General features: G+C 45.3%; 1 protein-coding gene across 1 annotated transcript in view; it reads left to right on the top strand.

The window, feature by feature from the left end:
* Positions 1–20,065, top strand: part of ncam1a (neural cell adhesion molecule 1a) — a gene marked incomplete at both ends in the record, with an annotated part of 207,112 nt that overhangs the window by 159,973 nt on the left and 27,074 nt on the right. The window contains 5 exons of the mRNA XM_084437495.1: positions 5,379–5,529; positions 7,650–7,837; positions 9,160–9,256; positions 11,926–12,093; positions 14,215–14,340. Coding sequence (XP_084293621.1) covers positions 5,379–5,529; positions 7,650–7,837; positions 9,160–9,256; positions 11,926–12,093; positions 14,215–14,340 — 730 coding nt within the window. The remainder of the gene's footprint in view (positions 1–5,378; positions 5,530–7,649; positions 7,838–9,159; positions 9,257–11,925; positions 12,094–14,214; positions 14,341–20,065) is intronic.

Below are 20,065 nucleotides of genomic sequence, written 5' to 3'. Positions count from 1 at the left end.
TGGGTTGTGTTCGTGCGGGACTACAGTGAGCACACCTTGCTTTGTTTTATGTCTTCTGTGTTTCCTGTGTGTCTGTCCTCTCCAGGCGTCTTGGACTCGGCCAGAGACGTACAAGGTATGGCTACTGATTAACGTAGCCAGACTGTAGTTGCAGTGATTAACACCTAGCCCACTGTCATGTTAGACTAAACCCAGTATGCTGTAGCCCAGTGTCATGTTAGACTAAACCCGGTGAGCTGTACCCACATCTCATGTTGGACTAAACCCGGTGAGCTGTACCCACATCTCATGTTAGACTAAACCCAGTATGCTGTAGCCCACTGTCATGTTAGACTTAACCCAGTATGCTGTACCCACATCTCATGTTAGACTAAACCCGGTGAGCTGTACCCACATCTCATGTTAGACTAAACCCGGTGAGCTGTACCCACATCTCATGTTAGACTAAACCCGGTGAGCTGTGGAGCAGAGGTTTTGGCTCTTTTTTTCTCCCAAAACTGGTACAGACCGGATTTTTGACTAATGACGTCAGGATATAGCAATATGAAATGAGAGCTTCCAAATGGATTATTTCTTCAGTTGTTGATTGCTGGTTCTTGAGCCATGACTGCTAGTTCTCTCTTCACGTTCACTCTGATCTCTGGGTCCAGTCTGGGTCTGCAGCACTGCTTGTTGGCCATCGTTGTCTGATAACTGGCCCTGGAGCACATTGTTGACTTACAGTCCAGACACCTCTGGGCGTGGGCGAGGGTAGGGATAGACAACACTCTCTGCTCTACAGCTGACCAAACCAAGCCAATATATCTGTCAGCCAGACAACACTAACCACACAAGCTGTAGACTGCACACATTAAGCTGTGAGATAGAACATCACTTTAACAAGCCTACAGCAACGCTGGAAGGAAGGAGGGAAGGAGGGAAGGAAGGGAGGGAGGGCGGGCGGGCGGGCGGGCGGGCGGGCGGGCGGGCAAGCAAGCAAGATTTCAGAGAATCAACCGCTCGAGTCCTCTTTTTTTTAATCTTTCTTAAATAATGCTAATGTCATTCTGTGGATATCCAGGGCTGTCCACAGCATGACATTTTGTTTGGTTGGTTCAGCGTGTGAATATTCATCAACATTTGTGCCCTTACTGATGATGATGATTCAATGTGAATGGTAATGGGAAAAGTTCTGGTTTATTTTGATTCCATGAATTCCATTGCCTGTATTGACTAGTTATTTTTCACTGAATCTCATAATGCATCTTCAGTAATGTGGGGATCTTCTATTTTTTGTTTCACCTATACTGCATAGTTTAAATAGTGCAGAGTTGTTAACTGCAGTTGTTAGTGCAGTTGTTAATTAATCTACACTGCAAATCGCCATTGTATAATATTTAGCTATAGTACTTGTTTATTTTAATAATACCTTTGCTTACAATGCTCTAGTTGTGCCTTTGTAGACAACTAGTGTTAGTGAACACTTCTTAGGATTGGCCTTGTTGTAAACATGTAGTCTCCTTTTCAGTTACTAGCTGAGCCTGTAGCAAAATGATATTCCTGTAGCAAAATAGCATTCCACATACTGCATTGTATTACAGTATGGGCTTTTACTTTTGATATTTCAAATTAGCTTCTGTTATATTTTCATACGAACCTGTGTTAAGATGCAAACATTCATTTAGGCCACATTGCACATCTGGGCCCACTTGCCTTGTGTCTAAAGAGTGTTCATGATGTTCAAGCAGTGGGAGCGAGCAGTGGCTAAATCAAGCCGCCTAGCATGGCAAGCTATCACATCAGGCACGTTAGCTAGCTACATTACCTAGATATAGTTTACCGTTAGTAGGCTGGCTAAATTATTATATTTTTTGCTCCTACTCAGGCAATGCAGAAATTAATTAATTAGTTTCATTTTTTAAGTTACATTATTTTAAAAGCTAAAACAGAAATGAGACGGGGTGGAGTTAAAAGGAGAAAACGTACTTATGCTTAAGGAATGTATACGTTATTATTCCGGCTAGTTAAATTAGCTTTAGGTCATCTGATCCTGGCTTAATCTATCATAGGCTGAGTTTGATAAACTGTACAATGTTTTATATTCTAGAATTGAGTCACCAAACCCAGCAGTAGCTAGAGAGTGATGCAGCACAGAGTGGAACAGTACGGCATAGAGTTAGAATTGTATTTAATCAAGAATACGTTCATTTCAAAGTTAGATCATTAAAGGCTTGATATTTGCTATTTATGAAGCAGTATTAAGCACCACCATCACTGGTGCCACTGACCACACCCACGCGCACCCATGCCAACCTCGCTAACACAGCCTCCCCTCCCACATAACAAATCCCAATTTAACCCCTGGGAACATCACACCCACTGTAGTTTAATTTGGCCACCTGTAAAAATTATTTATACTTTTCAGCAGAGAGCAGAGACTCCGGTTCCCAGCAGGCACCTCTGTCGCTGAAAGCTGAGGCAACCGAACGGGCTGTTTTACAGCGTCACCACCTCAGCGAGCTGTCCGCTCTTCCCCCCAGAATGTACCAGGATGAGCGTGGGGCGCAGATTAATGCTTTTTTTTTTTTTTTTTTATTAGAGGAGATAAGACGTACTGTACAAACTCTGCATTGCATTATGGGTGCACAGCGTCTTCGCACCTGTTCTCCTTTTGCCCTTGTCATGTAGGGACAGCAGAGCAGTAGCAGGGGTCTCTCCAACGCATATCTCTCCCCCCCCCCCCCCCCCCCCCCCTACACCACGCTCTCCGGCTGAGTGCTTATAAATATACATCACAGTACATATACAGAACATTTTTCTCCCCCGGTCTTGGAACGCACGTAATGAGATGCGCCGCTTACTGCCAATTACTCAGGCAGGGGGGGTGGAGTGGACAAGCCTGCGCACTTACAGGTTACAGAGCATGAGGCGGAAACAATGCGGGATGTGCAGCGCGTGCTCCGAAAACCTTTCCCGGTAATTCGAATAGGAAGCTGTTAAAGCCACCTGACCTCAAGTCGAGTTACTGGATAGATTGATTAGTGAAATCCCCCCCCAAATGTCCAATTCCCAATGAATCCCCACTGACCATTGCAACCAGTAATTTGTTAGGTTAGTGGTGTCAGACAATGTCACCCAGAGTCCAGACCTGTTGACCAGCTTCTGAACTGCTCAATATTGCTTACAGCCGATGCAATGATTAGATTCCGGTACATGTTATTTTGCCATAGTACACAGTACAGATTGCTTTGGTTGAAATACAGTTTGCTATATGTTATACTAGCATGTTCGATTATGGAAGTAATTCCAACCATGCATCATACTAATACCCACTGACGAATATGGGATAGACATGATGTGCATGTACATTAAGCTGTTTACAATGAACATGCTGATTTACATTTAAATTTACATTTTAGCCATTCAGCAGACTCTTATCTAAATGGACTTGCAATAATACATGTGTTGAGAGTACAGGAAGTACCACTAAAGCCTTCTATAAGTGCTGTGCAGTCACAGTGCTAGATCATACACTGTACATGCGCACACACACACACACACACACACATGTGGGTGTTTGTTTATTTATTTATTCATTTATCATACTTGCCATATAAGCCGTGCTGCTGGCTCCCATGCTTGTAGCACTGACTCTGTACCGTATATTCTAACTAAATGAATGCCCGGGCTTATTGACAGCTCATGCAGTATGATGACAGCTTGCATGACTAATCAATCTGTTAGAATGTGTCATGGAGGAGATTGTGCTCAATCGGTTAAACGGCTGGAGTGGGCCCAGCAAGTGCTGCTGCTCAATTAATGGTTCATGTTTACCATCACTGCTTTTCAGTCATTACAGAATCGGCCAATTAAATGTCATCAGGAGATATGGAAACTAGGGAGCGTTTGATATAATAAATGGCATGTTACAGGGTGAACATAATATACTTTTTAAATTATTCAATGTCAGAATGAGAACTCTTTCCCAAATGACATGAGAAATATTTGTCACAGATTTTTAAGTGACACATTTTAGTCTAGTCTATTATTATCATTATTATTATTATTATTATTATTAATAATAATAATAATAATAAATCACCTGGCTAATACCATCCCTACGATGAAGCATGGTGGTGGCAGCATCATGCTGTGGGGGATGTTTTTCAGTGGCAGAAACTAGGAGAGGACTGAGGGAAAGATGAACAGAGCAAAGTACAGAGAGATCCTTGATGAAAACCTGCTCCAGAGCGCTCAGGACCTCAGACTGGGGCGACGGTTTACCTTCCAACAGGACAACGACCCTAAGCACACAGCCAAGACAACAAAGGAGTGGCTTCGGGACAAGTCTGTGAATGTTCTTGAGTGGCCCAGCCAGAGCCCAGACTTGAACCCGATTGAAAATCTTTGTAGAGACCTGAAAATAGCTGTGCAGCGACGTTCCCCATCTAACCTGACAGAGTTTGAGAGGATCTGCAGAGAAGAATGGGAGAAATACCCCAAATACAGGTGTGCCAAGCTGGTAGTAGCATCATGCCAAAGAAGACTTGAGTAAAGGATCTGAATAATTGATGTGTTATATTTCACTTTGTCATTATTGGGTGTCATTATTGGGTATTGTATGTAGATTGTTGAGGGGGAAAATGAGTTTAATCCATGTTGAAATAAGGCTGTAACATAAAATGTGGATAAAGTGAAGGAGTTTGAATACTTTGTGGATGCCTTCCTGTTTGTTAGAGCAGTGTGTTGCCCAAAGGAAGCTGTTAGAAAAGCTTATAATGGATTTTTCTTTCCCTAGCCACACTTTTAGGGACTGCTCCATTATTGATGCCTTCCTTTCCCATAACATCCCTGCAAAACAGCCTCCGAAAAAAACTACCATCGCCCAGTGGAATCTCACCATTGCTGTTTGGCAGCGCTTTGTATGAAGGAGCTCAGCCCAGATAGATACACATAAGAAAATGGATCAGATAACTGCACAGTAAATGGGCCGAAGGTCTTTTCAGGAACCTAAAAGGTTGTTTGCTAGCCTGACACACGGACTGAATTGCCATTTAGTTTCACTTCATTATTCAGTCTGAACAGGCTCCCGTTGCAGCCGCTTTCCGAGATGGGCGTCGCCGAAGAGGGAGTCCTCTGCGATTAGTTCACCCCCTAACCAATCACAGCGTGCAAAAAACAAACACAGGACGCTGATTGGCCTGGTTGGAATCCCAACCGAGAGATCACTCTGGACAAGGGCCTTTCCAGAACCTAAAACGCATTTGGAGAGCTGGAGGCAGGCTCTGGAGCCAGGCTAGTCGTTAGCACCTCCAGTGGTCAAACGAGTAATCAGGAACACAAACCCTTGAGGAGAAGACGGTGTCCTTAATGATTTCTCTCTCTTTTCTTCTTTGTAGAGTCTTGATGGAAATGTCGTGGTGCGCACCCACCTACGCGTGTCTTCCCTCACGCTGAAGTACGTCCAGTTCACCGACGCCGGCCAGTACATCTGCACAGCGCGCAACTCCATCGGCCAGGACGCCCAGAACATGTATTTGGAAGTGCGATGTAAGTCGCTTCCCACTAGCCTGATCCCTCTCGTTGTTAGTTGACCCTTTTCTCCTCACATGATATCATAGTCAGAAAGTCGCAATTGACCTTATCACCATGCGTACTGTGTAGTCCATGTTCAATCTAAAATATTTTGTTGGTAAATGCTTATGGAAAATTCGTTGAAAAGAGTTCATTCATGCAATTAGATTAGTCCATAAAAATAAAAAAAATCATCATGACCCAGTGGCAGTGGACCCTCTGACAGGGACCTGTCGACAATCCCTGTATGCCGGGTCAGTGTGTACAGTATATCTCTGATTGTTGTAGTACCCAGAACTCCGTTCTGCTTTGTATCCCTGCCAAACGTTACGTTGAATTGAATTTTCTGCCCAACAAACAGGAATTTGGCGTAGTTCTAATGAGATCCTGAGGCACAGTTCGTTTTTCTTGTTTTGTCAGATTGAAGTAACTACAGTACCCCAAGCCTACAAAGAGCCTCTCATGATTACAATAAGAGTGATGTTGGAGCCAAATCTTGCTTAGTTTCATTTCACACTTGCGTGAAAAAAAACACACTGAGTAATGAACGCCTACTGTAATTAGATGAATTCTCCTTGCCCCCAAAACACAGACAATCTGCTCCAAAACCAGATAGCATCACAATACACAATTGATAGCCGTGTCAGGTGTGGTAAGCCTTGCCTGAGTCTTGCCTGTCTAGTAGTAATCAGGTTGTTGAGTCACTGTTGCACAGTAATTAGCGATAAGAAACGGTGATTTGTCTTGAACCGAGAGCTTTCTCTCTCTCTCTCTCTCTCTCTCCATCTGAGATGAAACCCAGGTCTCTCCCGTTCGCAGCGCCAGACAGCACCTGCGGACGTGTTGTCGCTATCTCGCGCACTATCCCATTAGCGCAGCGTGCGCTTTGTTTACACGCTGATATTGAAAGTGTGATTAACTTCCTGTTCTGCCCTGGCTCTCAAGATGTGCAGCCATCAGCCTGTTTTGGCACAAATATCTTATGAAAACAATGATTGTTTCAGCTCCTGTCTCGATAAGAGCGGGGTTTATTTTGAGAAATCCATTTAGCGCAGGAAGGCTGTAGTAATTGAACAGTGGGGTCGCTGTCCCGGGCCCGTCAGAGAGACAGAGCAGGATGAGATTTTGGAAACGGAGCCGGGCTTATCAGGGGGAAGGAAGTTGGGGCGAGTCTGTCGACTCAGCAACGTCCATCAATACCAGTAGCTGGGGACTGCTATGCTATCAGGTATTCAGGGGTAGAATCAAGGCATTAACTACAAGAGGAGTGGGTGTATGGCAGATGAATAGATGTTGGTGGCAGCGGAGGTTTTCAAGTAGTGAGGCGAGGGGTCAACTGCGTTGGCTGTTCTACAGTTGCTAAAGCTGAATGAGGAATGACGCCTCAACACGTTGCAGAAACCAGTTCTCTGCTCTTGACATTTGATTTGAGATGAGAACATTTCACAAACAAACGCAAGGTCACAGTCAGCCCGGCTTGCTTGACTTGAAATTGAAAAAGAAATCCAGTTTATCTCAGAGGGAAGTGAATATCTAGACGTCTGTCTTATCGTGGCATTATTACACTGCTGTCAATTCAGCACTTGGCGTTGTGCTCCAGTGATTTTGTAATTAAAAATGATGCCTAAAAATACTGCTTTGCATTCCGCGAGACAGACGGTAGGAGGCTTTACGACTGCAGAGCAGGAAGAGGAAATTATTAAATCAAAGTTATTGCACTCACCATGTGATGCATGCAACTTCCATGTCATTAGAAGGAAAACAAACATTGGCAAATTGATTTATTTTCATCCTCAACTTGTAAGAAGTCCTATAAAACCAAATCACTCTGGTATACAGTCTAACATATGTTGCCATAGAGTGTAGCCGGCAGGCTTCATAAGATGGACGATTCTCATTCTTGGCCCTCGTTCCTACCTCTTAAGAACATCACATCATCTGAACTTCCGTGCGCATGTTTTTAATGTTTGAACCATGCTTATATGCCGGTTGTTGTTGTGTGTTTATGTCTGCCGCGGTACGTTTACAACAACAAGCGTCTGGGACGTCGTCGGCCTTCCGTTCACCTCCTTTTTTTTTTTTGTGCGCCATGACAGACGCTCCTAAGATCCAGGGGTCGGTGACATGGTACACCTGGGAGGGGAACCCGGCCAACATCAGCTGCGAGGTGCTGGCCCATCCGGGGGCCTCCGTGGTGTGGTTCAGAGACGGCCTGCCGCTGCCCGGCCCCAACACCACCACCAACGTCAAGATCTATAACACGCCCACTGTCAGCTACCTGGAGGTATGGTGAATGCATTATCGAGCACGTACTGTACTAGAGTAGAATATATTAGATAAGAATAGCATGTTTTGTGTGACTTTGCACTGCTGCTCTCGGTTCAGTGCGGTTGCTTTTGTGCAAAGTCAGGGCTAAACATAGCAGATGCTACTTGGAATATTAAACAGCATTCATATTTCCATACATTTCTGCTGTGTTGCCAGATTTCCAATAGAATACCATCAAACTAGAATGGTCCACACATCTGCTACGAAGCCTTGTGGTGATAATGACTTGTCCATCCATTACACAGGGACGAGTGCAAGGGCTCGTGTGACATTCACTAATGTCAACTCTCTATTAAGCTGTCAGCTCAAGGATAGCACATTGAGGGCTTGTCACCTTAATGCATAGTTGCGGTTCTCTATCAATGGGCCCTGAAAGGAAAGGACAATTGTGTTGATATTAATAATTATCGGCTAGAGGTTTTGTCCAACTTGACTTTGAATGACAAGCTACTTCTGTAATTATACAGTAAGGTATGTTTCATACGGACATGTTTGGATTTTAGTCCCTTTCTTACATGATGCAAAAACAGCAAACCCTCTGGAATTGACTGCCGCAACAATGTTATGACATTGCTACATGTTTGATTGATATAACAATTGATTAGTCAGTTGATTGAATGATTAATTGAATGGTAAAACATATACAACCAACACTATAGGAGCATTATATAATGTTCATATATAAATCTCTGGGGGGGAAAAACTAGTACTGGGGTCTAGTTGGTTCCTGGGGTCTGGGGTCTAGTTGGTTCCTGGGGTCTGGGGTCTAGTTGGTTCCTGGGGTCTGGGGTCTAGTTGGTTCCTGGGGTCTGGGGTCTAGTTGGTTCTTCGGTTGTCAAGTCAAGTTTATTTGATATAGCACGCCATACGGCATACTCATTGTGCTTCGTGCGCAAAATGTCCCCTTAGGGGATCATTCAAGTATCTATCTATCCATCTATCTGTCTATCTGTCTGTCTGTCTGTCTATGAGCTTGTCTGAGTGCGCCCTCACACAAACAATCCTCATGACCCACTTCCCTGCATGACCTGTTGCTGTTTACTCAAGAGGGTCGCTCAGGATAACAGTGCCACCAAGTGCCCTCACACATAATTATCCAGCAGCAGCAGTGATGCACAAAGGCCACAGCTATCACCATGGAGATGAGTATCATCTAGGTCCTCCCAATCCCCAGAAGCAGGGGTGTCAGGTCACAGAGGGAAAAATGTTTATGCTTGTGTGTGTGTGTGCGTGTGTTTATGCGTGTGTGTGCGTGTGTGTGTGTGTACTTTATACCAGGTCACCCCAGATTCTCAGAATGACTTTGGGAGCTACAACTGCACAGCCACCAACGCGATTGGCACAGAGTCTAAGGAGTTCCTTCTCATTCAAGCAGGTTGGTAATTAGGGCTTACTTTCTGCAACTAAGACTGAAATTGTTATATTACTAATATATGTTGTATAGCAAAGCTGAAAAGCAACATTGGTTGGTGTAGAATAAATATTTTGGCATGTTACTGTAAGTGAAGGTCTTATGCCGCTTGTTACGATCTCCCTGATGGAACATCTAGGATAAGGGAAGACCATAACACAGCTTGTGCAGAGCAGCTAGACCTGGATGTAAAAACCGTGTGTGGTGCTCAAATGAAGTGGCAGGCGGACAACGAAGGTACCTTTGTAAATAAAAGGCTTTACTGATAATAACGTAATAAAATAATATACACATATGTCCATGGACAATAAACAATACAGGGAACAATAACACAAACAATAACAGGGGGTTTAACAAACAAACACAACTAAACCGGGGACTGACAGAGGCAGGGATGGAAGGGAGAAGGGCCGTGCGAGCGGAGGTCAAAACAAACACCGCCCTACCTTCCCCTGCACTCTAAACTAGCCCTACCTTCCCCTGCACTCTAAACTAGCCCTACCTTCCCCTGCACTCTAAACTAGCCCTACCTTCCCCTGCACTCTAAACTAGCCCTACCTTCCCCTGCACTCTAAACTAGCCCTACCTTCCCCTGCACTCTAAACTAGCACTACCTTCCCCTGCACTCTAAACTAGCCCTACCTTCCCCTGCACTCTAAACTAGCCTACCTATAAGAATTACTGCAAGCTACCTAAACTGCCCGGACTAACCTACCTGCTACAAAAATGAAGGGACCACCGCTCACTCTTCCTAGTGTGTTTAGACAGATGGTTACCTACGTGATGCAGTGTAGACCCCAGGGTCTCTTCCCCTAGCCCTTCTCCCGAGGGAAGGAATAACAATGGGACCACAACACGATAACGAACTCAACTAGGACGACCCAAAAGTAGCAAGACAGAATGTAACAGAAGCAAACATAATCACCCCCCTTTCCCCGCACCCTACACATGCAATAAGCCACAATAAATAGGAGACAGGAAGACAGGTGATTGGACGAGACAGCTGGAACACAGGTGGACTTGATGGAGATTTAATGGACAACAATTAGCAGAGGGATCAGCAGGCTGGACGAGGGACACACCAACACCTGGAGAGAGGGGAACGCAACACAAGACCACACAGACACACACAGACGTAACGGCACCGATCTGAAAATGAATTGAAGTCTATCGTTAGCGCTCAGCAGCCAGTCCCTGTTCTGTTTGGAAGGGGTGCTGCGGTTTGCCTAAACATTCGCTCTGAAACCTGTGGAAGCTAGTTTAGGTTTGTGTTTACATCAGCTCATTTGCTTCACATCTGGAGGTCACACTAGCATTTTTTACCATTTGAGTTGTTTTGCACTCATTAAGATGCAATTGTGATTTTAAAAAAAACACATAATGGGTGTAATTTCCAGGGCGTTTACACAGACGTGGCGTGAAGTGGTAATTCGAGGCAGTTATTTCAATCTTTCAAGCTGGCCAGACATGGGTAAAGGGATAGTCAGGGGCCAAACTTGTTATTTAGTCATAACCTCTGCGACGGAGTGCTGTCTGTTAAAACACGGTTTATAGGTTCGCCGCTTTGCGATTGTATGCGATTTCTCCTGCTAGTAAATTCGGATTTCTTTCCCCAAGGCCAAAGCAGAGTTAGGTGGAGACTGATTCGGCTGGCAGATGTGATACCCAGTGCCAGGGAATGGGGGGGTGTCAAGTAGGGGTTAACAGTTTCACAGGTTCACATGCATGTTAGTCTCGCATAGCCAGACCTATCTCCACACTTCGTTTACGCTGTGCCAGCGCCGGAGACAGGTCTGGCTGGACATATTACCATTCTGCAATAAGGGGGGAAAAACACAGTATTTCTTTAAACCAATCACAGTCCGCAAAATAGTCTGGATCGAATCTGATTGGTGCCGAGAGATTCTCTCGGCAGAATCGGATTGATTTGTGTCGCCAGACTCGCCACGTAGCAGTGTGACAACGAATGACAAGGTTTATTGGAAGGTTTATTACATCCGTTGAGCCAGACTACATGCATGTCCAAGGAAAACCAATAAAAGATTTGGAAGACATCGTTGAGATGGATTACGCCTTTGCAGTTTGGTCGCAGCATTTCCAATGTCTCTCGCCAGAACTTCCAGATGCCTTTGATTGGATAAACTAAGCACACTTGTGGTTGGATGAGTTTCTTATATTTGGTTGTCATTAGTTTTGTCCCTAACACTGATCTGAAACCAGCTCCCAGGAGCCTCGTGAGACCATCCTGATTTCACGAGCTCACATTCTCGCAACTCAGTCTGGATACTCTCCATAGAGATCCGTTTGTGCCAGATCAGAAAACAGCGTTGGTTCTGAGGAATTTGACATACAAACAGATACGCTGGGTGGGTTTAGGCGTGGCGACAGCGAGGAGCGGTTGAGGTTAGCGGGCGATAGACGGTGATAGACAGATGGTTCATCCAATCACCTGCCAAGTATTTTTGAAAGCGCCTGCCCTTTTCCAAACAGTTTCCAACGGAGTGTTCTCAGATGGTTATGCGAAGCGAAACCTTCTGCCGCGTCAGGTTAAGTTCCTGGCTGACCCGTTCTGATTTGGCTTCCGTGTTGCGATAAACACCCTGAAAGCGTTTCTGTCTCTTGTCACGGGGTAGACGTGCCCTCGGCACCCGCCATCGACCGCGTGGAGCCCTTCTCCAGCACGGCGCTGGTGGAGTTCGAGGAGCCGGACGCCAGCGGGGGCGTGCCCATCCTCAGGTACCGAGCGGAGTGGCGCATGGCCGGCCAGGACTGGACGGGGAGGGACTACGACGCAGAGGACGGTGAGCAATACACACACTCACACACTCGTGTGTGTGAACACGCCCTCACACGCTCTCTCTCACACACACACACGCACGCACAGAGACACACACACGAAGCAGCACGTCGTTGAATTCGCCAAGGGGACATCTCCAAGGTGGTCTTTCACAGTAATCTCTAACTCCAGATAGTTACAGTTGAGTTGACCCGCAGAACTTTACTTCTGAACTCCAGTTCTGTTTTTGGCGATAACAAGGCAATCAATTTGTGTATCTGGCCCCCTTCCTAGACAAGCTAGATTGCACACCTGTGTAGAGAAAATGGCAGCCAAACCGTTCCAAATGTTGAAATATCAAAATGATTACTTTACTAAACAGGGTAAGAATGTCTATTGGATCATTAGCATGTGTGAACAAACCACATATTCTTAATGTTTACAACATGTGAGGTTATAAATAACAGTTAGACTTGTTAATCATATCTGTGTAACATCTTTCAAGATGCACATCAGCTGTTACTGTGGAGTCTGGTCAATAAGTAGGAATGTGGAATTCTGAAGTATAAGACCTATATAGCTTCCAGAATATTGAGTTGGATATCAGGATATGGTTAAGAAATTAAAGCCAGCAAGAGGAATTATCTAAACATATATTTTGGAAGGGCAGTAGTGCACTGTGTATGCTAAGAGACAACCTCTCAGGGGCTGACAGGACTTTGCGTCTGTCTGTCTGTCTGTCTGTCTGTCTGTCTGTCTGTCTGTCTCACATGGGAGATTGTTGGAGGTTGTTGAAAAGATGCTCTGCCAGCTCAAGTACTAGGAGCCAACCATCACAGCCAAGCCTGACGCACGCACACACACACACACACACACACACACACACACACACACACACACACACACACACACACACACACAGATAACTGAACAACACATACTGCATACGCATGCACCCTTAAAGAAACACAGTCAAGCAAACACTGACTCAGGAATGTCTGTGATCATTCTCACACATTCAACGTTGCCTGCCAAGGAATACACACACCTATCCACGGGCCAGACAACACGCACACACACACACACACACACACCTACCCACAGGCCAGACAATAAAAGCTTAGCCAGACTCAGCATATGTACACTCACACTCCACCCCCACACACACAGACACAAGCTTGGTTAACCAACACACACTCACTCTCACACATCACAAGTCTGTAAGCCTCATCCACACTCACACATATATAGCACTACCAACACACTCACAGACTCACACACGCACACACAGACACGCACACACATACACACACACACCTTCTCACTGTCCTCCTTTGTCTTTGGTACAGTAAGCAACGATTACAGTTACAGCCATTTACTGCTATTTACTCCTCTCTTACCTCACAGTAGAGGTCTTCACGGGTCGGGTAAATCCGAGAGGACCCGTATCGGACCCGAGACCCATATGGGTACCGGTCCACATTTCCACGCTTTTATTATGGTCAATTGGGTTCGGGTGGATCCGATTCTATTACCTCGGGTCTGTTTATCATTATAATACCCGAGAGAAACACATGATGCGAATTCAGTGAGGCCGCGACGCGAGTGGAGACACGGCAGCCACCACCAATAGCCTACCTTGTGAAAAATAAGCTGAAAGAAAATGAATATAAAGAGGTCAAACCTAGCGGCAGCTTTGTGTAGCCTTATTTATTTACGTCCGTTTAATTTCCATGCTGCCACATCACAGCCTGACAAAACAGCGATTGATCCTGTTGAGATTGAGAGGATAAATCGCAATTCCATCCAACTGTGATGCAACAGCATGCAAGCCAACAGCCGTAACAGTATAAGAGATTAATGCTACTAGGCTACTTGCTACTACTACCTGTCGGATCCGTAAAATACCCGATCCAACTCGGGTCTCGGGTCTCTGTCCTACTCCTGCTCTCGGATAAAATCGGGTCCGGTATACATATTTTTAAAAAATGATCGGATTTAGTCGGATCTCGGAACGAATGTCTCGGGTCCATCTCGGTTTCGGGTCCACATTTTAGCCCCGAGAAGACCTCTACCTCACAGTTCCAGATGTTCCGCGTTTGAGTTTCTATAACGATGGTTTTAACTCCCCTGCCCCTTCCGACAGGCACGAACATGATCACCATCGTGGGCCTGAAGCCGGAGACCGATTACGAGGTCAAGATGTCGGCCATCAACGGGAAGGGAGAGGGCGAGAGCAGCGCCCCCTTGAGCTTCAAGACCGAGCCAGTCCGTAAGTGCTCCCTCGCTGCCTCTGCTCCCACAGCTAGCGCGCACCTTACCTTAACGCTTTTCTCCCCCCCCCCCCCCCCTTCTTAAAACGTCCCTCCCCCATCGCACTTTTAGGCAGCCCAGACCCCCACCGCCCCCCATCGCCAATACTTCCCTTCCGGAAAGGACCACCTACCCCACCCCAACCCCTACCTCCCCTGTGTGTGTTTGTGTGCAGAGGGTTCAGGCTTAGGGCGCGGGGGTGGGGCCCGTGCTGCAGCTAGTCGTCCAAGGGAGCAGGCAAGGGGAGGGCCATCTTGGTTTTTGCCATCCGCCTCTTTCTCTGCTCCTTGTGTGCGAGTGTGTGTGTGTGCTTGCGCGTGTGTGCGTGCGTGTGTGTGTGTGTGTGCTCCTACAGTCTCTAAGCCTGCAGCGTTGCAGCTTGTGCTTCTGCCCTCCTGGGAATTAGTGTTATTTGCGGTGAGCTAGTTAGACCCTTCCACTACCGTTCCAACCCCATAGACAAGTATGGCAGCGTTTGCTCTCTGCAAGAATCATCTGTAGACTTTTTCTTATTACACATCAACCAAGTTTGGGGGCTTTGTTTGAAGTCATCTTAGGACAACATCTGCTGAGACGAAAAGTAAATTGACCATCAGTCTATGTCAACAGCACAGAACGACTTCTCAACCATGTACTTGCTGAGAGAAAACCATGAACCACTCCTGACTCTACGCAACCCAGCAATCAAACAATAACTCATCAAACATTCAATACACCCATCAAACATATCCCAGTTGGCTTAGAGTAAGAACCTTGGAGAACCGCAATAGACATTGATCCTCTAACGCTGTAATGAGGTTCCTACTCTCGCCAAGAACCTAAGGATTTCTTCCTTGGTCTGGGCAATGTAAAACATAGTCCAAGTGGAGTCATATTAGAGACATAACATACTGAACAGCCCCAAGTTTATTTCCCTAGAGGAAGCGTCTTGAAAAATATGTTGACGTTTTGGGGTCAGTCTAACAAGTATACCAGGTGCTGCACATACTGTAGAGTTAGGTGCTTCTGCACAAGGAATCCAGAAAGAATCCGGGGTTATTGTATGTGTTAAGCACCGCAGTCATTCCATCTTTCAAAATAATTAGAGATTTATTGACTTCCAGAGCAGCATATCCTGGTGGTTTTGTCAGGAGCGCCTTACGGATTTCATTTGGAGGAAGTGATTTGTGAGCGATGTTTCATGCAGGAGCATCATATTAATCTGGCACGATTCACAGGCTGTACCAGCCATCTCTCAACACGGTGGCCAGAACTGGTAGAAAACTGGAGTGGACTAGCACTCCATCTTTCTCTCTTTCTCCCCCTCTCTCTCTCTCTCTCTCTCTGTCTCTCTCTCTCTCTCTCTCTCTCTCTCTCTCTCTCTCTCTCTCTCTCTCTCTCTCTCTCTCTCTCTCTCTCTCTCTCTCTGCCCTAGTTTTGTCAAGTTTCACTATCTGGCCATGTAGTCCAAAGTCAACATTCGTGGGGATTAGTTATAGCTGAGTCAGCTCTGTGCGTTGTTGTCGTAGGACATGAATCAATCTTCATTTTGATTCCACCCGGTCTCATGTCACGCTTCCATCTGCGCCTTCATCCTGTGTTTGTGCTTCAGTAGATGCCCTCGCTTAGAACCATCCCAATAGTCTTTAATGGTGGCTCGGTCCTGTTACATTAAGTGCCATCTTCTTGGCCTGCCTGTTCCCTAAATATGAATACTAAGGACTCTAGTCTAAAGACCAAATAATAAGCACTAAAAGAAAGTGACCTTCAGCAATTACACTGCTGCTAATTGAGGCCACATGCACTCATTTTCTATGCAAAAGTAATTATTTGTTGATTTTTTTTCCCCAGGAAAGAAAATTTACAAATTGCACAAATCAATTAAGTTTCTATCGCTGTCAACCTTGGCTGCTAGCGTGACAGGACAGAGTCACCCTCCACCAATCTCTGTACTTCTGTTACCATGCTTTGTGTTTCTTCTGACTCTGTTTTCATGTTCTTTCATCATGGTTGTTGTTCCGCTGGGCATCTCAGGTTATACTTTCGCAAGTAAGTTCACCTCCCTGTCATTCTTTTTTTTTCCTTCACTTTAGTTTCATCATTTCATCTATTTATTTGACATATTATCTGTAATAACTACCGAATTGTCTGTTGTTGGGACATTTGAAAGTCAGCATATTCTGAAAAATCAATTTTACACTTTTGATTGATCGGTGTTTGCCCATTTCCACAAAATGTGAGGTGAGGCATTTTGACAAGGCTTTCATTTGCTTTCAAGAATTTCCTGAGCTCACACCATGTCTCTTGTTTTATAAACTTTTCCAGGCGGCATACCATTTCATTACTCTAACAGTGACACAGGTTTGTTTAGCTGTGTGCTAGATTATAAGGACAAGACTTAAAGCTTGTAGTGAGTTAGCATGTACCTTAGCATCCGCAGAGTAACTTGTACTTTGCCCCTGTTTGAAACGTGTTAATCCTTCTCCTCTTCCTCCTCCTCTCCCAACCGCTTATTCCCAAATAGTAACCCTCCTCTTTCCAGCTTATCACACACTCGGTAGTTATAAACGAGTAATAACTATGTTGACCAGTTACTGACACACATTACAACCAAAGAGGTTGAGCCGCGTTGACGTCACAGGAGGGAGGTATATTCAGAGCCTTGTGCTTCACAACTCATTTTTTGTAACGTTAACGTTGCAAAAAGAACGTGGATGAAGCTTTAGAGAGCAGCAACGCAGTAGACGGTGTCTGACGGGCCCTGGTTACGATGACGTCCTTAATTAGCCAGGCAACCCGCCTTTCCCCAGGGGCACACAGCGTCTCTGTTCAGCCGTGGCGGCACGATGAGGCACCATTACCGTGAAGCATATTTTTTCCCTCGTAAGACAGTGATATTAAAGGCGGAGAGGCGAGGCGGAGCGTACCTCATAATCACACTGATGCCCCGATGCCAGGGCGTTTGGTGGAGATGGATGGCGTCATCTATTTTCGTTGTAGAGGTTAACTCTACGAGAACGGGGGGAAGGCGATTGCTTGGATAATGGTCCGAGCACTCAAAACAATCACTTAACATTAATCAGGACTCGCATCGCTGGCCAGCTACACGGGGTGGTCACAGGCGTCTGTCTTTGCTATTACTGGCAGTGCATACTACAGCCCCGAGGTAGAAAATAACTTGATGTGTCCATTTCGGATAAAAGCTAATGATGTTGAATTGGCAATGTCGAAAAAGCGGAGATACAGCGCATCCGTAAATTATTCATATCCCTTCACTTTTTCCACATTTTGTTATGTTACAGTACAGCCTTATTCCAAAATGGAGGATTAAATGCATTTTTTTTTTACTCATGTTGAAATGTTGAAAAAGTGAAGGGATATGAATACTCTCCGGATGCACTGTACATGAGAAATGTGTCCATTTTCTCCTATGGCATTTTGACATTTTCTGTAGGTTTGATGATTGGATTGATGAATATAGCCGATATTTTTGTAGACAGGAATATATTTAGAAAAATTTGGTTCCGAAGTTGAAGCTGAAAGCATGATTTATTTATTTTTTAAATGATTTGACAAGATCAGGTGTGTGCTTGCGGGCAGGCAGGCGTGCGTGTGCATCCGTTCATGTTTTAAATCGTTTAAAATGTATTTGGCATTATAGATACAGTAAGACCTGTTGTGTGTGTTTGTGTCTCTGTTTTTGTGTCGATAAAAACAGGCTCGATACTCAGAGCCGCAGGTAGTTTCAGTAACATAATTATATTGACGGTATTTGCGGGAGATGCTCAGCCAAAAGAGCCTCTGGTCAAAGAAACCCTATCAGCAGTGCCTCATCTACCCCAGTATAGAAGCTGAGGACGTAGGACAGGCATCCACTGAATCAGCAGAGGCGAACGACTGCCGGCCTTTACCAGAGGGCAGAGTAACTGATTAGATCCCTCAGGGCTTTTCCACCAATGACAGCGCAGGACCAAGCAGGTGTAATCACACACATCAAGACTGAGGTGGAAGACCTTTAGCATAGTCACATTTTTTTCTTCAACAGAGCGCGCTCACCAGCCAACTCGGCACAACCCTTAATCCCTTGTAATTATTGAAAGAGAAGCATTCTTCTGTTCTCCAAATGCAATACGGTGTCTTCCTGGTCCTCGACAAAAAATGTTTGGACTGTAATATCTGCAAGCTGCTCAATACAGTCACAAACCCGCTGGTGCCAGACGGCTTACCACACGGCTCCTCGCTGAACAAACGGCCTCTTTGTTGGGTTGTGATTGTCGCTCTGTTCCTGCAGTCGCGCTGGTGCACAGCGAGTGGAGCTGCGTGGTGCTTCTTTGCAAAGTCAATGACTTGTCATTGCTTCTCGCTAATGCGAGTGAGCAGAGATGCTTCTTCGGTGATTTCCGGAGTAGATTACTGCTTTCTGCAACGTTGCTTTCAAATTAAAATGCTTTCTCCTTGTACTGCCCTGGGTTGAATGGGTATGTCGTTAGTTGCCATGGTAATTTTATCTTCCATTTGGCATAAGGAAAGTACAATATACTGTATGCCTGCCCATGACTTGGGAATCCCTTGACATTTCCACATTGGTTTTGTCATTACGGGAAAGAGCAGACTGGTATGGTAGGCTGACCTAACCCCAGTTAACGATACTGGATGACTCCCCAACAGAATGTACGTGTATTCAAACTTAACAGTTGCACTTACAGATACAGACATATCACTTAGTTAGTTCACCAGTCATAAAAATGTTTTATCCAGAGGTTGTTCATTGACAGTTCTTTGTCACGCCAAATATATCCGCCTCCACTCAGCTGTCTGCCAAAGATCAATCGTGGTTGTTTTAAGCTGTACTTTAGGCTACCTCAAGAGTGTATCTGAGTCTAAAAGCTGCTTTGTGCGGTAGTGGATCACGATTACCATGACAATGGCTTTTGGGTTGATAAAATGGGTTGAATTATTTTTGGGATTTTCCACAGAGGGAATGAAAGACAAGTTACCTGAGTCAAACAAGACTTTTGGAAACCCATTTCCAGCACTTAAAAGGTGTTTGGAGTGTTGAGTGAATATCAACACTGAATATCGGGTATTTTGCAGCTGCTGTGAATGTGATACCTCCTGTGAAGGCTGTTTCTGTTCAAGATAATCATAGCACACTTGTACTTCTATTATTTCATTATATTAAAATGAGTACTTTGCTACAAGGCTAAAAGCATAAATAGCCATTTAAACAATTTAAACGTATTAAAGTTTTACTTTCCCTCCTGTTTTATATTAGATTTGACAGGTATTTTATTTAATGCTGGAGGTGAAATTGTTGTGTTAAATGACTCATTCATAACGTGTTTCTTGCTGCTCATAACACACTGCCAGACTACAATGAATCTGTGCAGTGCATTGTGGGTGCTGGCTGCCGGTTTGCCGGTACGTTCCGAAAACCGAGGGGGGTTATCCGGGGTCGGCCGTAAGCTACGCACGTACCCCCTCTATTCACATGATGTCAGGTTGCCGGTTGTTGGCGCCGCCAGCTAGCACCGCCCCCCCCCCCCTGATCCGGGCAACGCCGGACCCCTCTCATCGTGTTCTCACCCATCTTGCAGTTTCTTCAGTGACACCAACCCCCCTTGTTCCGACCACTTCAGCCCTTAGTGAGTATGCCGGTTCTGGCAGTGTGGAGTGTGTGTCTCTCTCTCTCTCTACCTCCCTCC

Source organism: Borostomias antarcticus, assembly GCF_949987555.1.
Source record: "Borostomias antarcticus genome assembly, chromosome: 1".
Taxonomy (NCBI): domain Eukaryota; kingdom Metazoa; phylum Chordata; class Actinopteri; order Stomiiformes; family Stomiidae; genus Borostomias; species Borostomias antarcticus.
This window is presented reverse-complemented; position numbering and strand designations above follow the sequence as displayed.